Raw genomic sequence first — 27,084 nt, 5'->3', positions numbered from 1 at the left:
CAGATTGCCTGAATTGAGAGGCAAGCGCGATAGCTCTGGGGTTAGACGAGATACAGAGCGCGTAGATGCTGTAAGAGCCATGTCTGATACTGCATCACAATATGCAGAACCTGAGGACGGAGAGCTTCAGTCTGTGGGTGACGTCTCTGATTCGGGGAGACCTGATTCAGAGATTTCTAATTTTAAATTTAAGCTTGAGAACCTCCGTGTATTGCTTGGGGAGGTATTAGCTGCTCTGAATGACTGTGACACAATTGCAGTGCCAGAGAAATTGTGTAGGCTGGATAAATACTATGCAGTTCCGGTGAGTACTGATGTTTTTCCAATACCTAAAAGGCTTACAGAAATTATTAGTAAGGAGTGGGATAGGCCCGGTGTGCCCTTTTCCCCACCTCCTATATTTAGAAAAATGTTTCCAATAGATGCCACTACACGGGACTTATGGCAGACTGTCCCTAAGGTGGAGGGAGCAGTTTCTACTTTAGCAAAGCGTACCACTATCCCGGTTGAGGACAGTTGTGCTTTTTCAGATCCAATGGATAAAAAATTAGAGGGTTACCTTAAGAAAATGTTTATTCAACAAGGTTTTATTTTACAGCCCCTTGCATGCATTGCGCCTGTCACTGCTGAGGCGGCATTCTGGTTTGAGGCCCTGGAATAGGCCATCTATACAGCTCCATTGACTGAAATTGTTGACAAGCTTAGAACTCTTAAGCTAGCTAACTCATTTGTTTCTGATGCCATTGTTCATTTGACTAAACTAACGGCTAAGAATTCCGGATTCGCCATCCAGGCGCGTAGGGCACTATGGCTCAAATCCTGGTCAGCTGATGTGACTTCAAAGTCTAAATTACTCAACATTCCTTTCAAGGGGCCGACCTTATTCGGGCCTTGTTTGAAGGAAATTATTGCTGACATTACTGGAGGTAAGGGTCATACCCTTCCTCAGGACAGGGCCAAATCAAAGGCCAAACAGTCTAATTTTCGTGCCTTTCGAAACTTCAAGGCAGGTGCAGCATCAACTTTCTCTGCTTCAAAACAAGAGGGAACTTTTGCTCAATCCAAGCAGGCCTGGAAACCTAACCAGTCCTGGAACAAGGGCAAGCAGGCCAGAAAGCCTGCTGCTGCCTCTAAGACAGCATGAAGGAGCGGCCCCCTATCCGACAACGGATCTAGTAGGGGCAGACTCTCTCTCTTCGCCCAGGCGTGGGCAAGAGATGTTCAGGATCCCTGGGCGTTGGAGATCATATCTCAGGGATATCTTCTGGACTTCAAAGCTTCTCCTCCACAAGGGAGATTTCACCTTTCAAGATTATCTGCAAACCAGATAAAGAAAGAGGCATTCCTAAGCTGCGTACAAGATCTCCTTGTAATGGGAGTGATCCATCCAGTTCCGCGGACGGAACAAGGACAGGGGTTTTATTCAAATCTGTTTGTGGTTCCCAAAAAAGAGGGAACCTTCAGACCAATTTTGGATTTAAAAATCCTAAACAAATTCCTCAGAGTACCGTCATTCAAGATGGAAACTATTCGAACCATTTTACCCATGATCCAAGAGGGTCAGTACATGACCACAGTGGACTTAAAGGATGCCTACCTTCACATTCAGATTCACAAGAATCATCATCAGTTCCTGAGGTTTGCCTTTCTAGACAGGCATTACCAATTTGTTGCTCTTCCATTCGGGTTGGCTACAGCCACAAGAATTTTTACAAAGGTTCTGGGCTCACTTCTGGCGGTTCTAAGACCGCGAGGCATAGCGGTGGCTCCTTACCTGGACGATATCCTGATACATGCGTCAAGCTTTCAAATTGCCAAATCTCATACAGAGATAGTTCTGGCATTCCTGAGGTCGCATGGGTGGAAAGTGAACAAAGAAAAGAGTTCTCTATCTCCTCTCACGAGGGTTTCCTTCCTAGGGACTCTAATAGATTCTGTAGAAATTAAAATTTACCTGACGGAGTCCAGGTTATCAAAACTTCTAAATGCTTGCCGTGTTCTTAACTCCATTCCGCGCCCCACGGTGGCTCAGTGCATGGAAGTAATCGGCTTAATGGTAGCGGCGATGGACATAGTGCCATTCGCGCGCCTGCATCTCAGACCGCTGCAATTATGCATGCTCAGTCAGTGGAATGGGGATTACACAGATTTGTCCCCTCTACTAAATCTGGATCAGGAAACCAGAGATTCTCTTCTCTGGTGGTTATCTCGGGCCCATCTGTCCAAGGGTATGACCTTTCGCAGACCAGATTGGACAATTGTAACAACAGATGCCAGCCTTCTAGGTTGGGGTGCAGTCTGGAACTCCCTGAAGGCTCAGGGTTCATGGACTCAGGAGGAGAAACTCCTCCCAATAAATATTCTGGAGTTAAGAGCAATATTCAATGCTCTTCTGGCTTGGCCTCAGCTAGCAACACTGAGGTTCATCAGATTTCAGTGGGACAACATCATGACTGTGGCTTACATCAACCATCAAGGGGGAACCAGGAGTTCCCTAGCGATGTCAGAAGTCTCCAAGATAATTCGCTGGGCAGAGACTCACTCTTGCCACCTGTCAGCGATCCATATCCCAGGTGTAGAGAACTAGGAGGCGGATTTTCTAAGTCGTCAGACTTTTCATCCGGGGGAATGGGAACTCCATCCGGAGGTGTTTGCTCAATTGGTTCTCCGTTGGGGCAAACCAGAATTGGATCTCATGGCGTCTCGCCAGAATGCCAAGCTTCCTTGTTACGGATCCAGGTCCAGGGACCCAGAAGCGGCACTGATAGATGCTCTTCAACCTGGCTTACGTGTTTCCACCGTTTCCTCTGCTCCCTCGTCTGATTGCCAAAATCAAACAGGAAAGAGCATCGGTGATATTGATAGCGCCTGCGTGGCCACGCAGGACCTGGTATGCAGACCTAGTGGACATGTCATCCTTTCCACCATGGACTCTGCCTCTGAGACAAGACCTTCTAATACAAGGTCCTTTCAATCATCCGAAGTCAGTAATTGATACCTTAATACAGGCACGAAAGCCTGTCACCAGGAAAAGATATGGCGTAAATATCTTCATTGTTGTGAATCCAAGAATTACTCATGGAGTAGGGTTAGGATTCCTAGGATATTGTCCTTCCTCCAAGAGGGTTTGGACAAAGGATTATCAGCTAGTTCTTTAAAGGGACAGATTTCTGCTCTGTCTATTCTTTTACACAAGCGTCTGGCAGAAGTTCCAGACGTTCAGGCATTTTGTCAGGCTTTAGTTAGAATTAAGCCTGTGTTTAAACCTGTTGCTCCTCCATGGAGCTTAAACTTGGTTCTTAAAGTTCTTCAAGGGGTTCCGTTTGAACCCCTTCATTCTATTGATATCAAACTTCTTTCATGGAAAGTTATTTTTCTGATGGCTATTTCCTCGGCTCGAAGAGTCTCGGAGTTATCTGCCTTACATTGTGATTCTCCTTATCTGATGTTTCATTCGGATAAAGTTGTTCTGCGTACAAAACCTAGGTTTTTACATAAGGTGGTTTCTAACAAGAATATCAATCAAGAGATTGTTGTTCCATCATTATGTCCTAATCCTTCTTCAAAGTAGGAACGTCTTTTGCATAATCTAGACGTAGTCCGTGCCTTGAAGTTTTACTTACAGGCTCCTAAAGATTTTCGCCAAACATCTAACCTGTTTGTTGTTTACTCTGGACAGAGGAGAGGTCAGAAGGCCTCGGCAACCTCTCTTTCTTTTTGGCTTCGGAGTATAATCCGTTTAGCCTATGAGACTGCTGGACAGCAGCATCCTGAAAGGATTACAGCTTATTCTACTAGAGCTGTGGCTTCCACCTGGGCCTTTAAAAATGAGGCCTCTGTTGAACAGATTTGCAAGGCTGCAACTTGGTCTCCCCTTCATACTTTTTCCAAATTTTACAAATTTGATACTTTTGCTTCTTCTGAGGCTGTTTTTGGGAGAAAGGTTCTACAGGCAGTGGTTCCTTCCGTTTAAGTTCCTGCCTTGTCCCTCCCATCATCCGTGTACTTTAGCTTTGGTATTGGTATCCCACAAGTAATGGATGATCCGTGGACTGGATACACTTAACAAGAGAAAACATAATTTATGCTTACCTGATAAATTTATTTCTCTTGTAGTTTATCAAGTCCACGGCCCGCCCTGTCCTTTTCATGCAGGTCTAAATTTTAATTAAACTACAGTCACCACTGCACCCTATGGTTTCTCCTTTCTCGGCTTGTTTCGGTCGACTGACTGGATATGGCAGTGAGGGGAGGAGCTATATAGCAGCTCTGCTGTGGGTGATCCTCTTGCAACTTCCTGTTGGGAAGGAGAATATCCCACAAGTAATGGATGACCCGTGGACTGAACACACTACAAGAGAAATAAATTTATCAGGTAAGCATAAATTATGTTTTTGTGATTTAGCTAATTTAATTTAATTTATTTAATTGTTTTTAATGTAGGTAATTTATTTAATTGTAGTGTAGTGTTAGGTGTTAGTGTCACTTAGGTTAGTTTTATTTTACAGGTAAATTTGTATTTATTTTAGCTAGGTAGTTATTAAATAGTTAATAACTATTTAATAACTATTCTACCTAGTTAAAATAAATACAAACTTGCCTGTAAAATAAAAATACACCCTAAGATAGCTACAATGTAACTATTAGTTATATTGTAGCTAGCTTAGGGTTTATTTTATAGGTAAGTATTTAGTTTTAAATAGGAATAATGTAGTTAATAATAGTAATTTTAGTTAGATTTATTTAAATTATATTTCAATTAGGGGTGTTAGTATTAGGGTTAGACTTAGGTTTAGGGGTTAATAAATTTAATATAGTTGCGGCGACGTTGGGGGTGGCAGATTAGGGGTTAATAAGTGTAGATAGGTTGCGGCGACATTGGGGGCGGGAGATTAGGGGTTAATAAATATAATGTAGGTGTCGACGATGTTGGGGGCAGCAGATTAGACGTTCATAAGTATAATGTAGGTGACGGCGATGACCGGAGTGGCAGATTAGGGGTTAATAAGTGTAAGATTAGGGGTGTTTAGACTCGGGGTTCATGTTAGGGTGTTAGGTGTAAACCTAAAATGTGTTTCCCCATAGGAATCAATGGGGCTGCGTTACTGAGTTTTACGCTGCCTTTTGGCAGGTGTTAGACTTTTTTTCAGCCGGCTCTCCCCATTGATGTCTATGGGGAAATCGTGCACAAGCACGTACGACCAGCTCACCGTTGACTTAAGCAGCGCTGGTATTGGAGTGAGATATGGAGCTAAATTTTGCTCTACGCTCACTTCTTTCCTTTTAACGCCGGGTTTCTGAAAACCTGTAATACCAGCGCTGTATGTAAGTGAGCGGTGAGAAAAACTGCTTGTTAGCACCGCACAGCTCCTAACGCAAAACTTGTAATCTGGCCATATATCTCCTGCTAAGCATAAAACCTGTTCCTTTATATATCAGCAGTTCACTGTAGTTTTACATTTTTGCGATTTAAACTATTTATTTTGTGAAATCTGAGACAAGTGCAGTTAGTACGTGACTCTAGTTTCGCATTTGGCAGATGCTGTGCTTCAGTAGGCTGATCGCAAGTTTTACGCACAGTACAGCGTGAAACGCACTTTAGAAAAAAATGTAGATTCTGAATAGATATTTTTAAACCGATATCTACACAGTAGAGTTTTGTCATTATGGAGGGCAGGATTAGCTTTTTTTTAATGTTTATTTTTTCAGTGATCATGCTGTCAGTTAAATATATTAATACTCTTGATATTATTTACATCTCTGCTTGTACTTATAATTAGATATTAAAGGACCACTCAATGAAGTAGAATGACATAATTAATATGTAGATAATAAATAGACAAAGCTATAACTTTCTGAATTTTAAATAAGCAGTAGATTTTTTTCAGATAAATGTATTTTTTCTCCCATTTTCCGGCCCCCTGTATCATGTGAAAGCCATCAGCCAATCAAAAACTAGTATGTGTATACCCTGTGAGCTTGTGCACATGCTCAGTAGGATCTTGTTCCCCATAAAGTGTGAATATAAAAAGACTGAACAAAATTTGATAGTGGAAGTAAACTGGAAAGTGTATTAAAACTGCATGCTCTATCTGCATCATAAAAGTTTGTTTTGACTTGAGTGTCCCGTTAAATATTTGGTTCTAGTTAAAGGGATAGGAAAACCAAAATGAAAATTGCATGATCTAGATAGAGCATGTCATTTTAAGACACTTTTAAATCAAACTCTATTTTCAAATGTACTTTGCTCTCTTGGTATCGGTTGTTGATTTTTTTTTTACATATCCTAAACTAGTGGGAGTTAATTGGTGATTGGTACCTGCACACTTTTGTCTCTTGTGATTTCTTGACTAGATGAGATCAGCTAGCTCCCAGTAGTTTATTGCTGCTCATTGAACAAAGTGATTCACTTTTATCTGATGAAACGACCCAGTTGGGTTTGAGAAACGCGTCATAACATTAAAGCTTTTTTTTATATATATGAAGTTGTCTGTGTTGTGCTATTTCAACCCTAATAGAACAACATACAGAAAGATTTCACTTTTGTAGCAATTGAAGTCCAGTCACTAGGAGGCATACATCAAGCTGGGACCAGGAAAAGTACCCTTGGAGCTTGGTTTCCACAGTGTACTAGCCACTGCTAAGTGCTAGCCAGCTTTCACGCACTGGTCACAGCACAGTGCTACACTATCTGGTAAGCATACTACTTACTTTCATCTGTACCTGCATTTCCAGACAGTATCACGCTATTGTGGCGCCCTCTTTCTACCCTTTGTATTTCAACAGTTGTCCTACACTCTCTGGGATCAAGAGGAGCAGCCTGACCCACTACATCAAAAAGGAGGATACTTCTATCCCTTCAACCTACCATTATTATATGGACATTTTTCAGGATTGATACGGTAGACCCGTTCCACCAGATTCACAAGTACATTATTTTGTTCAACACTTTATAACATTGTTTCCTTTCATAATACCAGCGCACTTTTTTATCCCTTCACTGGGATACGTTTATCAAGAGAATAAAGCCATTTGATAATAGAAGTAAAAATCTTTTTCTATTGGCTGATTTGAATTTTGATAGGAAAATTAGCCAATAGAAATCCAAGGGCACCACCATATATAATGGGGAACCTTGCATTTAAGCATCAGTTTGCTTCCATGACAGCATGAAGAAGCATCTAATGGAAGAGGATGATGGATCAGATGGAAGAAAAGAAGAGGACAGATGCCTTGGTTGAAAACCAAAGAGGAGTGCGACCATGGACCCGCCGCTGCCCCTCTAAGGAGCCAGATTCAAGTTGGTGAGTTTTAGTATGTTCACGTATGCTGTAGATGCTGACAGGTGCAATGAAGCCAAGCAGAGCTTGGATACTCAAGTATGCGGTAACAGTATGTCTAATAGTTAGACAGTTTCTCTTCCTGAGAACCTTAGTGGCTTTAAGAGTTTTACAGACTCTTCTTTTAAACCTATGAACGGTTTAAACATTCTGCTTATTTTGAAAGTGCTTGTTTCTTTTGCAATACTTTTTCCAAGTGTCTGGTTTGTTTGCTATTTCTTGTGAGATACCTTATCTTATTTTCTTTTAGGATAAAACATTTTCTTTGCATTTTTAAAGTTTTTTTTAAGGTTATTTTAATTTGTCCATGAATGAGACAATGGACTACAGTCGTTACTTTAGCTTCCTGGTTAAAGCAGTTGCTTAGTATGGCTTCTTGGAAGCATGAAATTTCCTTCCAGAATTTGTATAGCCCATTCTATTAGATTAGTGTCTACTTTGTGAGCTTTTTAAAAGGAGGCCTCTGTTGTGTAGATTGCAGCTTGGTTTTTTTTACTCTCTTTTCTTTTGGGATAGCTTTTGACAGGAAAGTCCTACAATCTTAGTGGTTGGTAATTAGGTGCCTGTGTTAATTTTTACCCACCCATTAACTTGTGATCTCCACAGCTTGGGTATTAGATCCCAGGAGTAATGACTTATAGACTTTCACCACCTTAAGAAAGAAAACAAAATTCATGCTTACCTGAAAAATTGATTTCTCTCATGGTAAGGAGAGTCCACAAGACCCGCCCTCTTATATTTTTTTCTATGGGTGGCAGTTTTAGTATGCACCTCACTTGCCCTGCTTTGTCCTTTCCCACTCTATTTTCTATTTTTTAGCTATAAATAAGATTGGGATATTAGAGAGGGGATAGGGATTAAAAACATGTTTAGTTTTGGGTATCTTTGCCTCCTTCTAATGGCCAGGAGTTGAATTGTCAGGAGTAATGACTTGTGGACTCTAACACCCATGAAAGATTTATCAGGTAAGCATAAATTTTGTTTTTGCTGACTCTCCAACCTCTTCTCGCAAACATCTTGACTTTTTCTTTCCAAAGCCTTTCTTCTGCTCACCACAGTCGCTCACTTGCATCAGCCCTTGACACAGCTGTGCTTGCCACCCTATACCAGTCTCAACAATCCCTATTCAAACTTACCTTCTACCTGCAATTCTCAAATATTTTTTTCCATTACAAATTCATGCTATGGTTAGGATACCTGCTCTGAACCTACAACAATCATGCCCATATACCTCCTTTGTATCCATCTGCCACCCTCACTTTCCACTCTCCTGTCATCCTCCTATGCCCAGTTTTTACCCATCTATTCAACTTTTATTTAAATACTGACATACTTCCAGCTAAACTCAGAGTGGCAATGCTGGACAAAGCGGTCAAGGTGAAGGATCGTCCTCCTCCATCCACAAGAACATCTACTGTAGTCATGTGACGTCACTAAGTCTTGCTGGATCAGTATACCGCCGTACAGCTAGTGGAGGAAAGCTCGCAATAGAGTGATCAATCAGTCAATCAATATATTTACCACAAAAAGCCAGCATATAGAACAGCAAGTGGGGTAGTATAAAAGATGAAATTGATTTAAAAACATCAGCAACATAGCGCTGTTTTATCAGGCTGTATTCACATAGTTTGAAACAATGATTTAAAAACCCACAAGCTGTAATTGGAAAGACCTGGCCATAAAAAATATACATTAATAAAAATAAACAGAAAATCATAACAATATAACAATAGATATTACATATATAATGTGTGTAAGCCTGTGTGCGCCCCAACAAGCGCAGACAAAGCGCAAACAAAAACACTATTAGGTGCAAAATATTCATGATTTTAACAGGGACGCACACATCCATACACACATCACAAAATAGAAAAAGAAACACCTCTGCAATGTGGACAAGTGAAATGTCATTCCTAAACATAAAAAATACATGAAATGCTAGTGATAAGGTGAAAGAAAATTAAATTATAATCCATAATACTACTTTAAATTTGTACAAAGTTGATTATGAAAATCAACAATGAATGTGATCAGAAGTAACAATATCATTCATAAATATATATAACTATGAAAATAATAATGATAATCAATAATATTACCTAAGATGTGCACAAACATAAAAACGTGCGCAAACGTGCACAAACATATAATTGCGTACAAACTTTTTATCAACAACGTGGTCATTATAACAATGAGTGATAACATGATGAGAGTTGTGATTAAGACTGCGACAGTGTTTGCATCTAATGCTGACATTTCTACAGGTACGGCCTATATATTGCATATCACAAACACGGGATAATAAATATACAATGGGCTCCGTGTATTTAAAGACGCGTGGACAGCTTCTCAACTTGAGAAGCTGCCCGCACGCCTTCGCTGCATACGGGCAGCGGATCTGTTCGTCCGCTAGCCCTTTTGCATTAATACACACTCTGATGAGTGAGTAATGCCACCCCTTTACTTGCAGGTTTGGTCGCGCGAGAGAAGGAACTGTCAATTACCAAGAGCGAGCAAGCTCTCAATGATTTCTCTTCGCCACCTGTCTAATGACCACTGCTTCACATGTGTGAACTTGCTCTGGAGCAGCTTATGCTGCTTCGTACATGGAGCCCAATGTATGTATACAATCTCTAATTTTCCAGCACGCCTCACCAGCACTACAGGTGGTGTTCAATTTCACGTGAGTGCATTTATTGCTTTCTTGTTCGTCTGACCCATGGTAGACGTTACTACCCTATGAGGGGCGTTTTGTCATTTGTATTTTTCAGTTTTAACTACATATTGTTTTTTTGCCAGTGCGCCCCCTACTAAGTAACTATTACTTTTGTATTTCCTTCTTAATATAAGGAAAGTCCACGCCATCATTCCTTACTGTTGGGAAATACTGAACCTGGCCACCAGGAGGAGGCAAAGACACCCCAACCAAAGGCTTAAATACATCTCCCACTTCCCCCATCCTCCAGTCATTCTTTGCCTTTCGTCACAGGAGGATGGCAGAGAAGTGTCAGAAGTTTTCGGAGTAGTTCCTTATGAGGGGTATCTGCCCTTTGATATGGGACTGGATTTTTAAGTAGTCTTGTCAGCCTCTCAGTGAGAGCATTGACGAAAGTTAGAGTCTGAAGATGCAGGAGAACCCATCCAGAATGTCTGCTACAGCTCCTAAGCAATCAGTGTTGACGAGTTTCACTGCCTGCTTGTTTTTCTCACTCAAGTCCATGTCAGGAGCAATGCTATAAGACTGTCACACTTGAGAGACTGTGTTTCTGTTCCACAGTGTGGATTCTGGTAAGATAGTTTCAATTTTTACATATGTTGAAAACGTTAGAAGACAGGGTCACAGTGTGGCTCCTTTTATCTTAATAGAATCATGGGTTAATATCTACTGAGGGGGATTATTGAACAGTGAGGTTCAATCAAATGTGATGCTTTGATTTTATTTTTATTCTGCTTTATGTGTGAGAACTTTTTGGGCTCATAGGCTGTTTGTTATAGGGCTGGAACGCACAGGTTTTTACTTTCACTCTGAGTGCTGCGCAGCATGTAGCTTGGCACACTTTTTCTCATAGCAGGGGCGGTCCTGCCTTGCGCACCATGTGACCGGTTGTGGTCTCACTTTCATTTCCTCTTTCCTGACCGAGCTGGCTGTCGGAGAAGACGCTATTTCTCTGTATAGTCTGGGTCTAGAAAATGGTGAGTGCCCCAGCCATTGGGAATATAAAGGTGCCGTTTATTGAGGAATAAAAATAGTTTAATTTCTGTGACCTACTGTCATTAGCTTAAGCTATGGAGCTATATTCTGAGATGCTAGAGGGTACTCCCTCTATTCCAAATAGTAATACCTGTTTATATTGTGAGAAGGCCTTGGTATGCCAGCCCTCTCAACTATGTTCCACATGCCTTGACAACATTATTAGGTCAAAGAGAGTTAACCCCTTTAGTACCACTGAGCCATCCACCTCTGAGGACTCGCCGTCCTGTGAAGTGCATACCCAACAGTCATCTCCTTCTAAACACACAGCTGCCCATAGCACGCTTGATCCTCCATCTGGAGGGGGGCCTTTGACCATCAGATTTTACCGGGCAGTTAAAAACAGTGGTGTCTGAGGCCCTCAGTGCTTTACCTTGCCCTGCTAAGTGAAAGCTGAAGGTTAAACATAGCTCTCCTGCACAGGGCTCATCATGTCATTCATTGGATTTCTCTGCTTTGTCGCAGTTATCCGAGGATGAGTCGCACTCTGAGGCTTCAGAGGGTGAACTTTCTGTGATAGAGTCTGCTGCCTCTAAGCCTCCTGCTGCGGAGGAACCAGCCTTTAGATTTAAGATTGAACACTTATGTTTTCTTCTAAAGGAAGTCCTGTCTACATTAGAGGTTCCAGAGGCCAAGCCTGATGAACCTTTGATTCCTAAATTGGACAGAGTTTACGAGGACAGGGTAGTGCCTTTAACTTTCCTGTGCCTGTAAAGATGGCGAACATTATTAAGAATGAATGGGACAGAATTAGATCTTCCTTTTCCCCTTCATCTTCCTTTAAAAAATTATTCCCAGTCCCAGACTCTCAATTGGAGTTGTGGGGTTCCGTCCCTAAGGTGGATGGCGCTATCTCCATTCTTGCCAAACGTACTACTATCCCACTTGAGGATAGCTCGTCGTTCAGAGAGCCAATGGATAAGAAGATGGAAACTCTTTTCAAAACTAATCAGTAAGAGACCTGAAAAAAGAGTACAAATATAGCACTGATAACGTTCAATTATAATAGATACTGTGGACAAAGGCAGAGAATGAAAATGAAAACTTAACTTTTACTATATAAGCTTTAAAAAGGGGACAAAACAAAATCATACTATTAAAATATGCAAATGCCTGATTGGCTTAATAAAGTTGGACAGAATAAGAAACCTGCTACTCAAATATCCCCCAAAGATATAGGGTGGCTTGAGATTTCTTGTCTGTGATTTAAAATATGGTCAATAGGTAAAGGTGTAATGATAATTTATTGGTTATGTTCAACAAAGCAGGAATGTATCCCAATAAGTGCAAATATTGATGATGGCTTCTCTGGGAATCCCAGAGTTGTTTACCAATTAATTACCGCTATACGTTTCCTCTGGATATGTCAGAGACCCATATCCATTAGTTACAACTGTGAGTTGGTTGGTATATGGGTATTCAAAACAGAAAGAAAGAAACAAACTCACGGTTATTAAACAGATTCCCTATCAGATAAGGCCTTAAGGTGATACCTTATAGTTACCTCTATTGTTAGGAACAACCTTATCACAATGGCTAACCGGTATGAGTGGAAAAAATTGGGATCTTTACTCTTGGTTTCTCTGGAGATATCAGAGATTATTACTAGCAGGTTATCACTGTAAAAGAATAATATCCTTCTCTGGAAATGCCAAAGGTCTATACCAGTTAGTTACTTACAGTTATTGGTATGAATATAAGGGCGCTTCAAAGAAGGAGCCAGGTTATTAGAGGTAGCCAATAAGCAAATTTTCTCATTGTAATACCAGAGATCTATAAATATAAATACCGTTTGGAAAATATGTAAACTAAATTTGAAGGTACCTAATTGTTTCACCTGGTGAGAGACCTTGAAAAGGGTGCCAGTTACCTATTAATACCGTGTACCTGTTAATACCAGTTAATACCAGAGAAAATTTGCTTATTGGCTACCTCTAATAACCTGGCTCCTTCTTTGAAGCGCCCTTATATTCATACCAATAACTGTAAGTAACTAACTGGTATAGACCTTTGGCATTTCCAGAGAAGGATATTATTCTTTTACAGTGATAACCTGCTAGTAATAATCTCTGATATCTCCAGAGAAACCAAGAGTAAAGATCCCAATTTTTTCCACTCATACCGGTTAGCCATTGTGATAAGGTTGTTCCTAACAATAGAGGTAACTATAAGGTATCACCATAAGGCCTTATCTGATAGGGAATCTGTTTAATAACCGTGAGTTTGTTTCTTTCTTTCTATTTTGAATACTATACCAACCAACTCACAGTTGTAACTAATGGATATGGGTCTCTGACATATCCAGAGGAAACGTATAGCGGTAATTAATTGGTAAACAACTCTGGGATTCCCAGAGAAGCCATCATCAATATTTGCACTTATTGGGATACATTCCTGCTTTGTTGAACATGACCAATAAATTATCAATAAATTATCATTACACCTTTACCTATTGACCATATTTTAAATCACAGACAAGAAATCTCAAGCCACCCTATATCTTTGGGGGATATTTGAGTAGCAGGTTTCTTATTCTGTCCAACTTTATTAACCCAATCAGGCATTTGCATATTTTAATAGTATGATTTTGTTTTGTCCCCTTTTTAAAGCTTATATAGTAAAAGTTAACTTTTAGTTTTCATTCTCTGCCTTTGTACACAGTATCTATTATAATAGAATGTTATGAGTGCTATATTTGTACTCTTTTTTTGGTCTCTTACTGATTAGTTTTGAATCCATTTTCCAGTACCATCCCCTCTTTTGATTTATTTATTACGTTACAATCAACTATATGGGAGCGTTCATTGTATCTAAGTAGTGCCATTGGCTTTCCTTCCATTACAAGATGGAAACTCTTCTAAGAAAGATGTTTCAACATACGGGATAATTGTTTCAACCGGCGGCTGTTGCCGCGGTTGCTGGAGCAGCTACCTACTGGTGCGGCTCCTTATCGGAATTGATCAAGGTGGAGGGTCCCCTCGATGCTATCCAGGAAAGAATTAAAGCCTTGAGAATTGCTAATTCTTTTATCTGTGATGCAAACATGCAGATTATTCCTCTAAATGCTAAGATTTCTGGCTTTTCGGTTCAGGCCTGTCGGACGCTCTGGCTGAAGTCCTGGTCTGCGGATATGACTTCTAAGTCCAGACTTCTTTCCTTTCCCTTTAAAGGAAATATTTTATTTGGTCCAGGCCTGGATTCCATGATCTCCATGGTTACTAGGGGCAAGGGTGCCTTCCTACCGCAAAATAAAAAGGACAACTCTACGGGGGAAAGTTCTAATTTTTGTTCCTTTCGTTCTGATAAATCCCAACGACAGCAGCCCTCTGATAAGCCCAATTAAACCAAGAGCACTTGAAAGCCGGCTCAGTCCTAGAATAAATCCAAGCAGAGCAAGAAGTCCGCCGAGACTAAGTCGGCATGAAGAGGTGGCCCCCGATCCGGCACTGGATCGTGTAGGGGGCAGACTGTCACTCTTTTCAGAAGCTTGGTTCAGGGACGTTCAGGATCCATGGGTCCTGGAAGTCATAGCTCAGGGATACAAGATAGGTTTTAAGTCTCATCCACCCAAGGGCATATTTCTCCTCTAAAGCCTGTCTTCCAGACCAGAAAAGAAGGAAGCCTTTCTGGTGTGCGTGCGGGATCTGTCCTCTTTAGGGTTTATTGTCCCGGTAGCTATCACAGAAAGAGATTTGGGATACTATTCAAACCTTTTCCTAGTCCCAAAGAAGGAGGGAACTGTTCGCCCAATTCTGGAACTAAAGTACTTAAACAAATTTCTAAACGTCCCCTCGTTCAAGATGGAGACGATAAGGTCCATCCTTCCCTTAGTTCAGTAAGGACAGTTCACGATCACTATAGATCTGAAGGATGCTTACCTTCACGTTCCAATCCACAATTATCACTTCCAGTTCCTAAGGTTTGCGTTCTTGGACCAGCACTTCCAGTTCAGTTTGGTCTAGCTCTTCTAGCCATTGCCAGAACATGGGGTATAGCAGTAGTTTCCCACTTGGATGATATTCTGGTACAAGCACTATCTTTTCGTCTGGCGGAGGACCATTCGGAATCTCTTCTCTCTCTTCTTCGATCCCATGGATGGAAGATAAATCTAGAAAATACTTGTCTTATTCCAAGCACCAGGGTAGAATTCCTGGGTACTATAATAGACTCCATATCCATGAGGATATTTCTAACAGACCAGAGATGTTGCAAGCTTGCTTCGGCATGTCTTGCCCTCTGGATCTCCTTAAGGCCCTCTGTGGCTCAGTGTATGGAGGTGATTGGTCTCATGGTGTCCAACATGGACATTATTCCCTTTGCCGGGTTCCCGTCTCAGACCGCTGCAACTGTGCATGCTGAGGCAGTGGAACAATGATCATTCAGATCTGTCTCAACAGATCTCTCTGAACAACCAGTCGAGAGAATCGTTCTCTTGGTGGCTCTGTCCAGATCATCTGTCCCGAGGGACATCCTTCTTAAGACCATCCTGGGAGATTGTGACTACGGATGCAAGTCTATCAGGATGGGGAGCTGTTTGGGGTGCCAAGAAGGCACAAGGCCTGTGGTCTCAGGAGGAACGCTCCTTCCCGATCAACATTCTGGAACTTCAAGCAATCTTCAATGCTCTGAAGGCTTGTCCTCTTCTGGGTTCGTCCCGGTTTATCAGATTTCAATAAGACAATATAACCTTGGTGGCTTACATCAACCATCAGGGGGAACAAGAAGCTTCCTAGCAACGAGGGATGTATCTCGAATTCTGGAGTGGGCAGAGGCCCACAGCTGTTCGCTGTTAGCGATCCACATTCCGGGTGTGGACAACTGGGAAGTGGATTTTCTCAGCAGACAATCCTTTCATCCGGGGGAATAGTATCTCCATCCTGAAGTGTTTGTGGAGATATGCAACAAGTGGGGGACGCCGGAGATAGATCTCATGGCGTCTCGTCTCAATACCAAGCTACCCAGATATGGGTCGAGGTCCAGGGATCCTCATGCGGAGCTAATAGATGCATTAGCAGTGCCTTGGAGGTTCAGTCTAATTTACTTTTTCCCACCATTACGACTCCTTCCTCGTGTAGTGGCCAGCATCAAGCAGGAGCAGGCATCAGTGATTCTGATTGCTCCATTGTGGCCGCAAAGGATGTGGTTCGCGGATCTGGTGAGGATGTCATCTTCTCCGTGGAAGTTACCTTGTTGCAGGGATTGAACACTTAGTCCTAGCCAAGAGAGGGTTTTCTGAGAGAGTGATTGATACTCTCATTCAAGCTCATAAGCCGGTTACTTGTCGCATTTATCATAAGGTGTGGAGAACCTACTTATTCTGGTGTGAAGAGTGTGGATTTTTCTGGCATAAAGTTAAGGTTGCCAGGATCCTATCGTTTCTCCAGGATGGTCTGGAGAAGGGCCTTTCTGACAGTTCCCTGAGGGGACAGATTCGGCCCTATCTGTTTTACTGCACAAGAGGCTCTCCGAGTCCTTTGTTAAGGTTCTGATTAGAATCAGACTTGTGTTTAGATCTAAGGCTCCTCCTTGGAGTCTAAATCTTGTTCTTAAGGTTTTGCAACGGACTCCGTTTGAGCCTATGCATGAGATTGACATTAAATTGTTGTCCTGGAATGTTCTTTTTCTACTGACTATTGCCTGTGTGCCCAGAGTATCTGAGATTGCCGCTTTGCAATGTGAGCCTTCTTATTTGGTGTTCCATTCCGATAAGGCTGTCCTACATACTAAGTTAGGTTTTCTTCTTAAGGTCGTGTCAGAACGCAACATCAATCAAGAGATTGTGGTTCCTTCCTTGTATCGAAATACTTCTTCTGCGAAGGAAGTTTTGCTTCATAATCTGGACATTCTACCTTCAGGCTACTAAGGATTTTAGACAAACTTCGTCCTTGTTTGTTGTCTATTCTGGGAAGTGTAAGGGACAGAAGGTCTCTTCGACTTCCTTATCTTTTTGGTTAAGGAGTGTTATCCGCTTTGCTTATGTGACAGCGGGACATAAACCTCCTCAGAGGATTACGGCTCATTCTACTAGAGCAGTGGCTTCCTCTTGGGCCTTTAAGAATGAGGCCTCTATGGAGCAGATTTGTAAGGTAGCTACCTGGTCCTCCTTACATACTTTTACAAAGTTTTACAAATTTGACGTTTTTGCTTCGGCTGAAGCAACTTTTGGGAGAAAGGTTTTGCAGGCTGTGGTGCCCTCAGAATAGGGTCCGCCTCCTTTTTACCCTCCTGTTTTTTATTCAGTGTCCTCTAGAGCTTGGGTATTTGTTTCCCACAAGTAATGAATGAAGCCATGGACTCTCCTCGTATTAGATGGAAAACAAATTATGCTTACCTGATAATTTAATTTCAATCGTTACGAGGAGAGTACACGGCTCCCATCCGGTTCTCCATTGGGCGGACCTAAATTTCTTATGTTTCTTCTTCTGGCACCTTTTATACCCTGATATTTCTCCAACTGTTCCTTGTTCCCTCGGCAGAATGACTGGGGATGAGGAGAGTGGGGGAGGTATTTAAGCCTTTGGCTGGGGTGTCTTTGCCTCCTCCTGGTGGCCAGGTTCTTTATTTCCCACAAGTAATAAATGAAGCCGTGGACTCTCCTCATAACGATGGAAATTAAATTATCAGGTAAGCATAATTTATGTTTTTGTAAATGACAGTTATTTTACAGTGAAACATTGGTTATATTGTTATTTTAGAGTGAAGCACTTGCAGTGAAGCCATATAAGAATTAAATATGTAGAAATGGTCCTTCGAACTATTAGTATGATACTAAAATCTAAAATGTTGTACAACATCAAATGTATGAGATATACATGGCGTTAAAGTGAGCAAAATATTACATTTTTTAATAGAACTGACTAATAAAAAATAGGCCATATACAATAACTTTTCTGTTTTGGGACATGTAGTGATTAATTAGTAATGCAGAATATTTTGTCCTTTGGGCACAGAATGCAGTGATTTGGAGACCTCCTCCGCTGCTGATGTGACACAGTCCAAACGCCAGAAGCTAGGTAAGTACAGACATATATTGCTGTATTATAACGTTTAAAGTAGCTTACATTTGCACCAGAACCATGCAACACAGAGGCAATTCAATTTTATATCCTTCATATGAATTCCTGAGGTTGATATTTCCTATGAAATTCTATCTCCATTCCATTGTTAACAGCCGATAATGGTTGTTGTTCACAGAAAAACAAAATGGCGTTAATGGTGTGTTGCAATTGGATGGAAATGGTGTTTCTGATAAGTGTTAAATAAACTAAATTCCATGTGTAAATGGGCATGAGGGGGATACTGGGCATGTTTGCTGAATTAATTTTTAAAAATGTTGTAAAGATATTTTTTATAGAATTTATTTTAGGTCATTGAGAAATAAAACAGCCAATCTGCTTAATCAGTGCTGATTATCTGCTTTTTCCCCCCACTTTGCCTTACTGTTATTTTGTCTGATTACAATGAAATTGCGTGAGATTTCATAGTAACCTTCTTAAAACTAAGAAGGGAAATAACAAGACCCTGCCAGCATATGTCAGAAGAACTCTCCCATGCAACACACGTGATAGTGCGCACCTATGTGTATGTATGTTACGGGTATTAGTAAGTCAGATATCCAGGTAATCATAGGATTACCCGGGTAAAAGAGACATTACCCCAAGTGGCTGTGGGTAAAGCCAGATGTACTGTAATTCCCCCATCTACACTATTATTTTTGCCTCCATCTGGGGTTTGAAGGGGGGCACCCCGCCGATACTCTGGTATCCACCCCAAGTGAACCTTGGGGAGTGAAGTTTACAATGGGGGCTTCTGCCCCCTTGAACCCCCCAGACGGAGGCAAAAAACATAATGAAGATGGGAGAATTACAGTGCATCGTATATATGTTTAATGCAGTGACTTGATGAAGCGCATACACTCTGAGGGGATTTATGATCTAGCATCAGGCTTTACCCACAGCCGCTTGGGTAATGTCCGTTTCCTAGGATTACCCAATATCTGACTTTACCCATAACATATATATATATATATATATATATATATATATATGTATACATACAGTTTGGAGCCCTTTCCACTCAAATACCTTAAGGAAATAAATATAATTTTTAATAAATTTTAATATTTTATAACTTTTTTTAATGTGTTTTTATCATACATATTCAGAAATATCTGTATATATCTATATCTATACCTGTTTGTGTGTGTGTATATATATATATATATGTATTTAGGTATAGATGTATATTTAAAATAAAACAAATCATATATATAGAAATATATATTTAAAAGAACACTAGAATGTAAAATATGCATGGCTACCTTCAGGTTTAGGGGTGTAGGTCTAACACAGAGTCTGGTTAACGTGAAAGCGATATCTGAAGTCCTGAAGTTAGCACTAAGGATGGGCGAATGTGTTTATATTCGAATTTGAATGTTCGAATGAATGTTATTGTAGAAATTCGATTTACATAATAGACTTGATCAGAACAAATATTCTTAAAAATTCTATTATCGAATGTTATTTACAGTTTTAGAATGTCACTATCGAATTTGATTGTCATATTCGAATTTGAATGTCACTTTCGAATTCGAATGACACATTCAAATTCGAATATTACATTTATAAAACACAGTTGTAGACTAGAAATACTATTTCAAATTTGAATGTGACATTCAAATTTGAATGTAGCGTTCGAATATTACAGTTATAAAACACAGTTGTAGACTAGAAATACTATTTCGAATTCGAATGTTACATTCGAATTCGAATGTCACATTTGAATTCGAATGTCACATTTAAATTAGAATATTACATTTACATTACTTTTTTGAATGAATACATAGCTAAACATTCTTTTATTCGAACAAATATTTTCAAATTTTATTGAAAAATTCGAAAAACGAATGTATCAAAATTCGTTTTAAATTTTCAAATTTTTAGAAACATTCACCCATCCTTAGTTAGCATCATGTTTCGCTTGCAAACCGGTGTGCGTTAAGTTTACTTCCAGATTTTTTGTGTGCGAGCAAAAGCGCTAAATAGTGCTCCACTTGTAATTTGGCCCACAAACAGTAGTTGGATTTTAATATTTTATTCAGGTGACTTTTAGCTATTGGATTTTAAATAAAATATAAATAACTACCAATATGCCATTATTAATAAAAGGAAAAAAATCCCAAAGCAGCTTCAATAAAAATGACAAAACTAAGTTTTAGTCTTGTAAACTGTGTAAATTGGTGGTAACAAGTATATCCATTATTCTATGAAGATGGTTTTGTTTACACAGCAATGGAGACGCAACCTAAAAATACAAAACAAACAGTTGTTATGGAAACTTTTATAAACCATTATATTCATGATGTTCATTTGATCATGGGCCATAGCTTCCTTTTTCCAATGTGTTCCTTTGTTCCCAAATTCAAAATTTAAAACAAATTTTGATACGTTTGTTCAAATTGAAATTCGAATGTTTATATAACATTCTATTTTCAAATTTTCGTTTTCGAATTTTTCAATAACATTCAAAAATATTTGTTCGAAATAATAGAATGTTTAGCTATGTATTTTATATCACATTCAATTTCGAAATGTAATATGTGACATTCGAATTTGAAATTGTATTTCTAGTCTACAACTATGTTGTATAAATGTAATATTCAAATTCGAATGTCACATTCGAAAACTGTAAATAACATTCGTTAATAGAATTTTTATGATTATTCGTTCTTATCAACATTCGATTATGTAAATCGAATTTTTACAATAACATTCAAATTCGAATATAAACACATTCGCCCATACCTACGGATCCGGCCCATGTTGCTTTCTATATTTTATAGTGCATGTTAATTCCTGTTTTTTCAGTGTTATGTGTTTCTTGTAATTGGTTCTAACATATCAGCCAAGTCTTAAAGGGAAACATAACCCCCAAAATATTATTTTTTGATTTAAACAGAGCATACAATTTTTAAAAAGTTTCCATTTTAGTTCTATTATTAAATTTGCTTTGTTTCCATGGAATTATTTGTTGTAGAGATACCTAGGTAGGTGTCTGGAGCACTACATGACAGGAAATAGTGCTCTTGCATATCGATAACATTCTTGCAAAACTGCTGCCATATAGTAGTTCAGATACGTGCACACTCCTGAGCTTATGTCCCTGCTTTTTAATAAAAGATACCTAGAAAACAAAGAAAATTTGATAATAGAAGTGAATTATAAAGTTGTTTAAAAATGCATGCTCTATATAAAGCATGGAAGAAACAAATTTGGTTATTGTCCTTTTAACATTTTTAAAACAAATGAACATCCTTTTCTCTGTATTTATTTTTCAATAGCCAACCCCACCATTTGCATTATTATTATTAGTAATTATTAGTCATTAGTAATTATTATTAGTCCACAAACAACAAGGCTAGCCACTGTCATAAAGTTAGTATAAAGTGAATTGTTTTGCAGTTGTTATCTGATAAAGCCAATTAGGGATACATATATGTGGCAGGGTTAGCCTTGAGAAGTCAGAAGTTCTGATAATTAGAAATGGCTTAATTTTCATAGATAAACTACATGAAAAACATAAATAAAAGATATATTGCAAAGTTGTTTCATTATGCGTAACTAAGCATTTTATATATATAAAAAACCCTGTCCCTTTAATCATACTTCTCTGATGTGTTGCCCTCTTTTTAAAGAAGTCAACCCACTTCCTTCCTTCCTTCATTTTTTTTGACATTTATGAAGCTGTCATAAATAATAATTATAATGTCTAAAAATGAATAAAGCATATACTATTTTTATGTGCAGATGCTACTGAACAGTACAAGCAACAAATCATCAAATCCATACTAGATAAATATGGACATAAAGCTAGAGAAGAAACTAGAAGATATTTCAACCAAATGTTTGTTGAGCCAGTAATCCAACAAGACAATGTGAAGAGAAAACGGGTTTCTTTAGACAAAACTGATAATGTTAACATATCTCAGCTGTTTGAAAAAATACATCTTTCCAAAACTCAGATCATTGTACTGGTGGGAAAACCAGGCACTGGAAAGACTATGCTAACTCACAGGATTTGTAATGAATGGGCTGGTGGGGGACTTGTGCAATTTAAATTAATATTTCTTTTTGAATTCCGTCAACTAAATTTGATAAACAGATTGGTCACACTCAGAGAACTTTTGTTTAATCTGTTTATTAAACCAGATACAGATGCCGAAGAAGTTTTTCAATATATCATTGAGAACCCTCAGCATGTCCTTATCATCTTTGATGGGCTTGATGAGTTTATAGAGCAGGTTTCATATGATTCTCCATATAGGATCCCTGATTTCAGTCGTACACTTTCCATCTCTGAGATGTTTACAAGCCTTTTTCATGGAAAGATCCTTCCTGGATCCACTATTGTTGTGACCTGTAGATCAAAAATTTTAAATGACCTTCCTCTCCAGTCAGTGGACTTTGTTGCTGAAGTTCTGGGGTTTAATGAAGAGCGGGTTGAAAAATATGTTAACTTATTTTTCCATGCTACACCATCTAGGGGTGAAGCATTAGTTCATTTAAGGGGGAACAACAAACTTATCCACATGTGTTTTGTGCCAGCTTTGTGTCACATTGTTTGTGTGTGTTTGGAACAGCTGCTCAATACTTGTACTTCAAGTCTACAACTTCCACAGACCATCACACAGTTTTACATGAAAATGTTAAGCATTTTTATAAGGAAAAAACAAAAAACCTCGGCTAATGAGAATACTATGTTAAAGACTTTTAAACAAGCAATCTCTGGCTTAAGTAACCTTGCACTTAAAGGGATTGAAGAGAAAAAAACAGTATTCTACGTGGGAGATATTTCTAAATACTTAAAGGGCTTTGCACCTTGGCATGGCCTACTTTCCATGTTTGATGTTAAGAAGATGGATGGCAGCAAAGAAACAGGTTTTTCATTTGTTCATCTTAGTTCGCAAGAGTTTTTTGCCGCACTGTGTTTGATGATTAACAAAACCGTAACTGAGGACACACTACATAAAAAAATCACTTTAAAGTCAAAGTGGAATTTAAAATATAAATCAAAGAATGACTTTACTGATAACTTTCATATATTTTTGTCAGGCCTGTCATCCAAGGAATGTCTACCTTTTCTGTATGAAGTAGCTGAACATAATGAAGATCTAGTTCAGAAGAAACAGCAAGCTGTCCATCAGTCTATTGCCAAACTGGCAGACACACATCTCACTGGACCCAAACTGATTGAGTTGTGTCACTGCACATATGAAACTCAAGATGTCAACCTAGCTCAGGAAGTTGGAAAAAAATTGCAATTCAAATATGACATAAGAAATTTTAGAATTAGTCCTGTTGATATGACAGTTTTGATTTTTGTTGTAAACAATGGAAATTGTTTAGTTTCTTTGGAATTTGCAGGATGCCCTGTGGAGCTTAATTGCTTTGAGATTCTAGGCAAGTGTGAAAATATTCAAGATTTAAGGTAATGTATAAATAAATGAAAATGAAAATTGCTGCATTTCTGACCGTCTATAATGTCAAAAGTAATGGTAAACTGTAGCTAAACAAATGCCATATATGTCATCTTTGCCATTAAAAAAGTATATGTGTACCTTTTAAAAAAGTATATGTATCTTTGATAAGGGTTAAATAAATGGGATTAGGCTCAGGGCCACAGTACAACTTTTTGTTACTATTCAATTTAGAGAAAACAGAGTGTTTGAATGAGTGATGCTTTGTGGTTCATGATATGGTACAGTGTTTCTTCTCAACCACGGTCCTCAAGTACCCCCAACAGGCCAGGTCTTCATTATAGCTGAACTAGAGGGCAGGTGAAATAATCAGCTGATCTGAAACCATGGTTACTAACATGCTCTGACCCATCAGCTGATTATTTCACCTGTGCTCTAGTTCCGCTATAATGAAAACCTGGCCTGGTACGTGAAGACTACGGTTGAGAAACACTGATGTGGTAGATGATAAAGTATAGCATGCACACTACTGAAAGAATCAGAATGTTTGGGGATGGCGAGATCATATATTATGATGATGGTGCGGAGAAAGCACAAACAGGTTTAAATAAATATGATACTGTCCAGATGAAATATAAAGCTATATATAGGTATAGAGCATGAATGAATAGTGAGATTATCGAGCACAAATGGGGAGAAGCAGGAAAGAAAAAAGAAACATGGTTGAATAGGCTCAGGGGCAAAGATTTCATAGTACATCAATAAATAGAGAGTATAGAGAAAGAGGATTTACTAGAAAAGAAAATGATAGGAAGTGAAAGTTAAGAAAAGAGAAAGCAGTGGAGCTACACGTGAATGGGACATTAAAGTCATTAAAGTTATTTTTTACTTTAAAGTCAAAGTGGAATTTAAAATATAAATTAAAGAATGACTTTACTGATAACTTTCATATATTTTTGTCAGGCCTGTCATCCAAGGAATGTCTAGAGAGTATAGAGAAAGAGGATTTACTAGAAAAGAAAATGATAGGAAGTGAAAGTTAAGAAAAGAGAAAGCAGTGGAGCTACACGTGAATGGGACATTAAAGTCATTAAAGTTATTTTTTTTAAAGAATGTTCCTGTTCTGAAAAAAAGGTTTGTTTTTATACCTGTGAGACCTGTCATATTCCTCCTACAGAGGTATGGGAGTTGTCCTTTTCAGCCAGTAAACATTCTGCCCCTAGAAATAAGTTGCTCACAAAAAAGCGCTTCCATATGCATAAAAAATGAGTTCAATATAACTTTAACAGCATTAGAGGAAAGAGAAAATGTGTGAAAGCGGAAGCTAGATTGTAGTAAGCGGATATTCTATGAAATATCTCTTGCTGCATAGTCAGATAAAGAATTGAATACAGGAGGAGGGAACAGGGTATGATGAAAGAGCTTAGACATTGAGAAACATGTGAGAGTGTTCATATAAAAAGCATGTAGGTGATATAAAAAGGATCATTTTATATAGCAGGAGAGTAAGTGTAACCTTAAAGGGACAGTCAACACCAAAATTGTTATTGTTTAAAAAGTTAGATAACGCCTTTACTACACATTCCCCAGCTTTGCACAACCAACATTGTTATATTAATATACTTTATAACATCTAAACCTTTACATTTCTGCCTGTTTCTAAGCCACTACAGACAGCCTCTTAGCACATGCTTTTTTATTAGCTTTTCACAACAGGAGACTGCTAGTTCATGTGAGCCATATAGATAACACTGTGCTCACGCCCGTTGAGTTATTTAATAGTCAGCACAACATAGCACTAATTGGCTAAAATGCAAGTCAATAGATAATAAATAAAAAGTCATGTGAACAGGGTCAAGATGCTTAGATACCAGGTAATTACAGAGGTAAAAAGCATATTAATATACCAGTGTTGGTTATGTAAAACTGGGGAATGGGTAATAAAGGGATTTTCTATCTTTTAAAACAATAACAATTCCGGTGTAGACTGTCTTTTAAAGAAAGATAACTGGTGGTTAGGAGACACCCAAGAAGCATAGTATGCAGTGAAAGAGGAAAGGCAGAAAACAAAAGCAAATCATTTCTCTTGTTAAGTGTATTCAGTCCACGGGTCATCATTACTTATGGAATATATTCCCTTCCCAGAAGGAAGTTGCAAGAGGATCATCCAAGCAGAGTTGCTATATAGCTCCTCCCCTCACATGTCATATTCAGTCATTCTCTTGCAACTCAACTAGTTAGGAGGTTGTGAGAAGTCTGTGGTGTTTTTATACTTAGTTTATTTCTTCAATCAAAAGTTTGTTATTTTAAATGGCACCAGAGTGTGCTGTTTATTTCTCAGGCAGTGTTTGGAAGAAGAATCTGCCTGCGTTTTCTATGATCTTAGCAGAAGTAACTAAGATCCACTGGCTGTTCTCGCACATTCTGAGGAGTGGGGTAACTTTCAGAAAGGGAATAGCGTGCGGGGAATCCTGCAAATGAGGTATGTGCAGTAAATTATTTTTCTGAGGAATGGAATTGACTAAGAAAATACTGCTGATACCAATGTAATGTAAGTAAAGCCTTTATTACAGTGAAAGCGACTGTTAACAGGCTGATTTAAATATATACAGTAAAGCAGTGATGTGCAGTCACTAGAGGCAGGTGAGGCAGTGCTTCACCTCTCATATGGGCAAAAATATATTTTTTTTTTATTGGCTTAAAAAAAAAAAAAAAAAAAAAATTGTAATTTTTTTCCCCCAGCATTTTTTTTCTCTCACAGCTACATGTTGTGCAATGGAGAGGCACAGGCAGGTCTGCCCACCATTACACAACATGCTGCGCCACCTACTGGATGCAAGTGGTTAAGATCATTGCATGGCCCATTAACTGCTTATTTGAGGCAGTCCTATTTGGGCTGAACCAATCCAGCGAGAGGCATTAGTAAGTGGAACATAGGGTTGGGGCTGGATGTTAAATCATATAAAACAAAACAAAAAAACGGAAAAAAACTACTTTCATATATTTTGTTGCTGTCCTGAGAACCTCTTTGCTAAAGTGAAAAAGAGAGTTCTGTTCTTCCCCTCTAAGTGCAGTGGAATGTGCCACTGTCACTTCCTGAATCCTTACAGAGCAGGAGAGAGACAGAGAGAGCAGTGTTTCAGCCACATCTTATTAAAGTAAGATTTTACTGAAAGGGATTCTGTTAGTGAAAATGATAATTTAATGAATGTGGTTTAGTGTGTTTTTACTCTTTTACAGCAGGGTCGTTTTTGTATTTTGTTTACTCAAACTTTACACCCACTAACTTAGCAGCTTGCCTCTGTACTTCACACTAAATTATAGACTCATTTTATTAACTCTCTGTAGCTCTGCTGTTTTATTACTTAAAAATGCAGTGGTCCCCCCCCTTGTGTGTGTGTGTGTCTCTCTCTCTCTATCTATCCATCTCTTTCCTTTTGTGTTGTTCTCCCCCATGGTCTCTTTCTCTCTCTCCCTTATGTGTCTCTCTAACCCTGTGTGTGTGATAGTCTCTCTCT

The 27,084-nt window shown here is 39.0% G+C and overlaps 1 protein-coding gene across 1 annotated transcript in view; it reads left to right on the top strand.

Moving 5' to 3' along the window:
• Positions 1 to 27,084, top strand: part of LOC128664100 (protein NLRC5) — a 429,645-nt gene that overhangs the window by 113,364 nt on the left and 289,197 nt on the right. Inside the window, exons 4-5 of the mRNA XM_053718792.1 lie at positions 18,042 to 18,104; positions 21,897 to 23,577. Of these exons, the coding sequence (XP_053574767.1) occupies positions 18,042 to 18,104; positions 21,897 to 23,577 (1,744 nt within the window). The remainder of the gene's footprint in view (positions 1 to 18,041; positions 18,105 to 21,896; positions 23,578 to 27,084) is intronic.

Source organism: Bombina bombina, chromosome 1 (genome assembly GCF_027579735.1).
Source record: "Bombina bombina isolate aBomBom1 chromosome 1, aBomBom1.pri, whole genome shotgun sequence".
Taxonomy (NCBI): Eukaryota; Metazoa; Chordata; class Amphibia; order Anura; family Bombinatoridae; genus Bombina; species Bombina bombina.
This window is presented reverse-complemented; position numbering and strand designations above follow the sequence as displayed.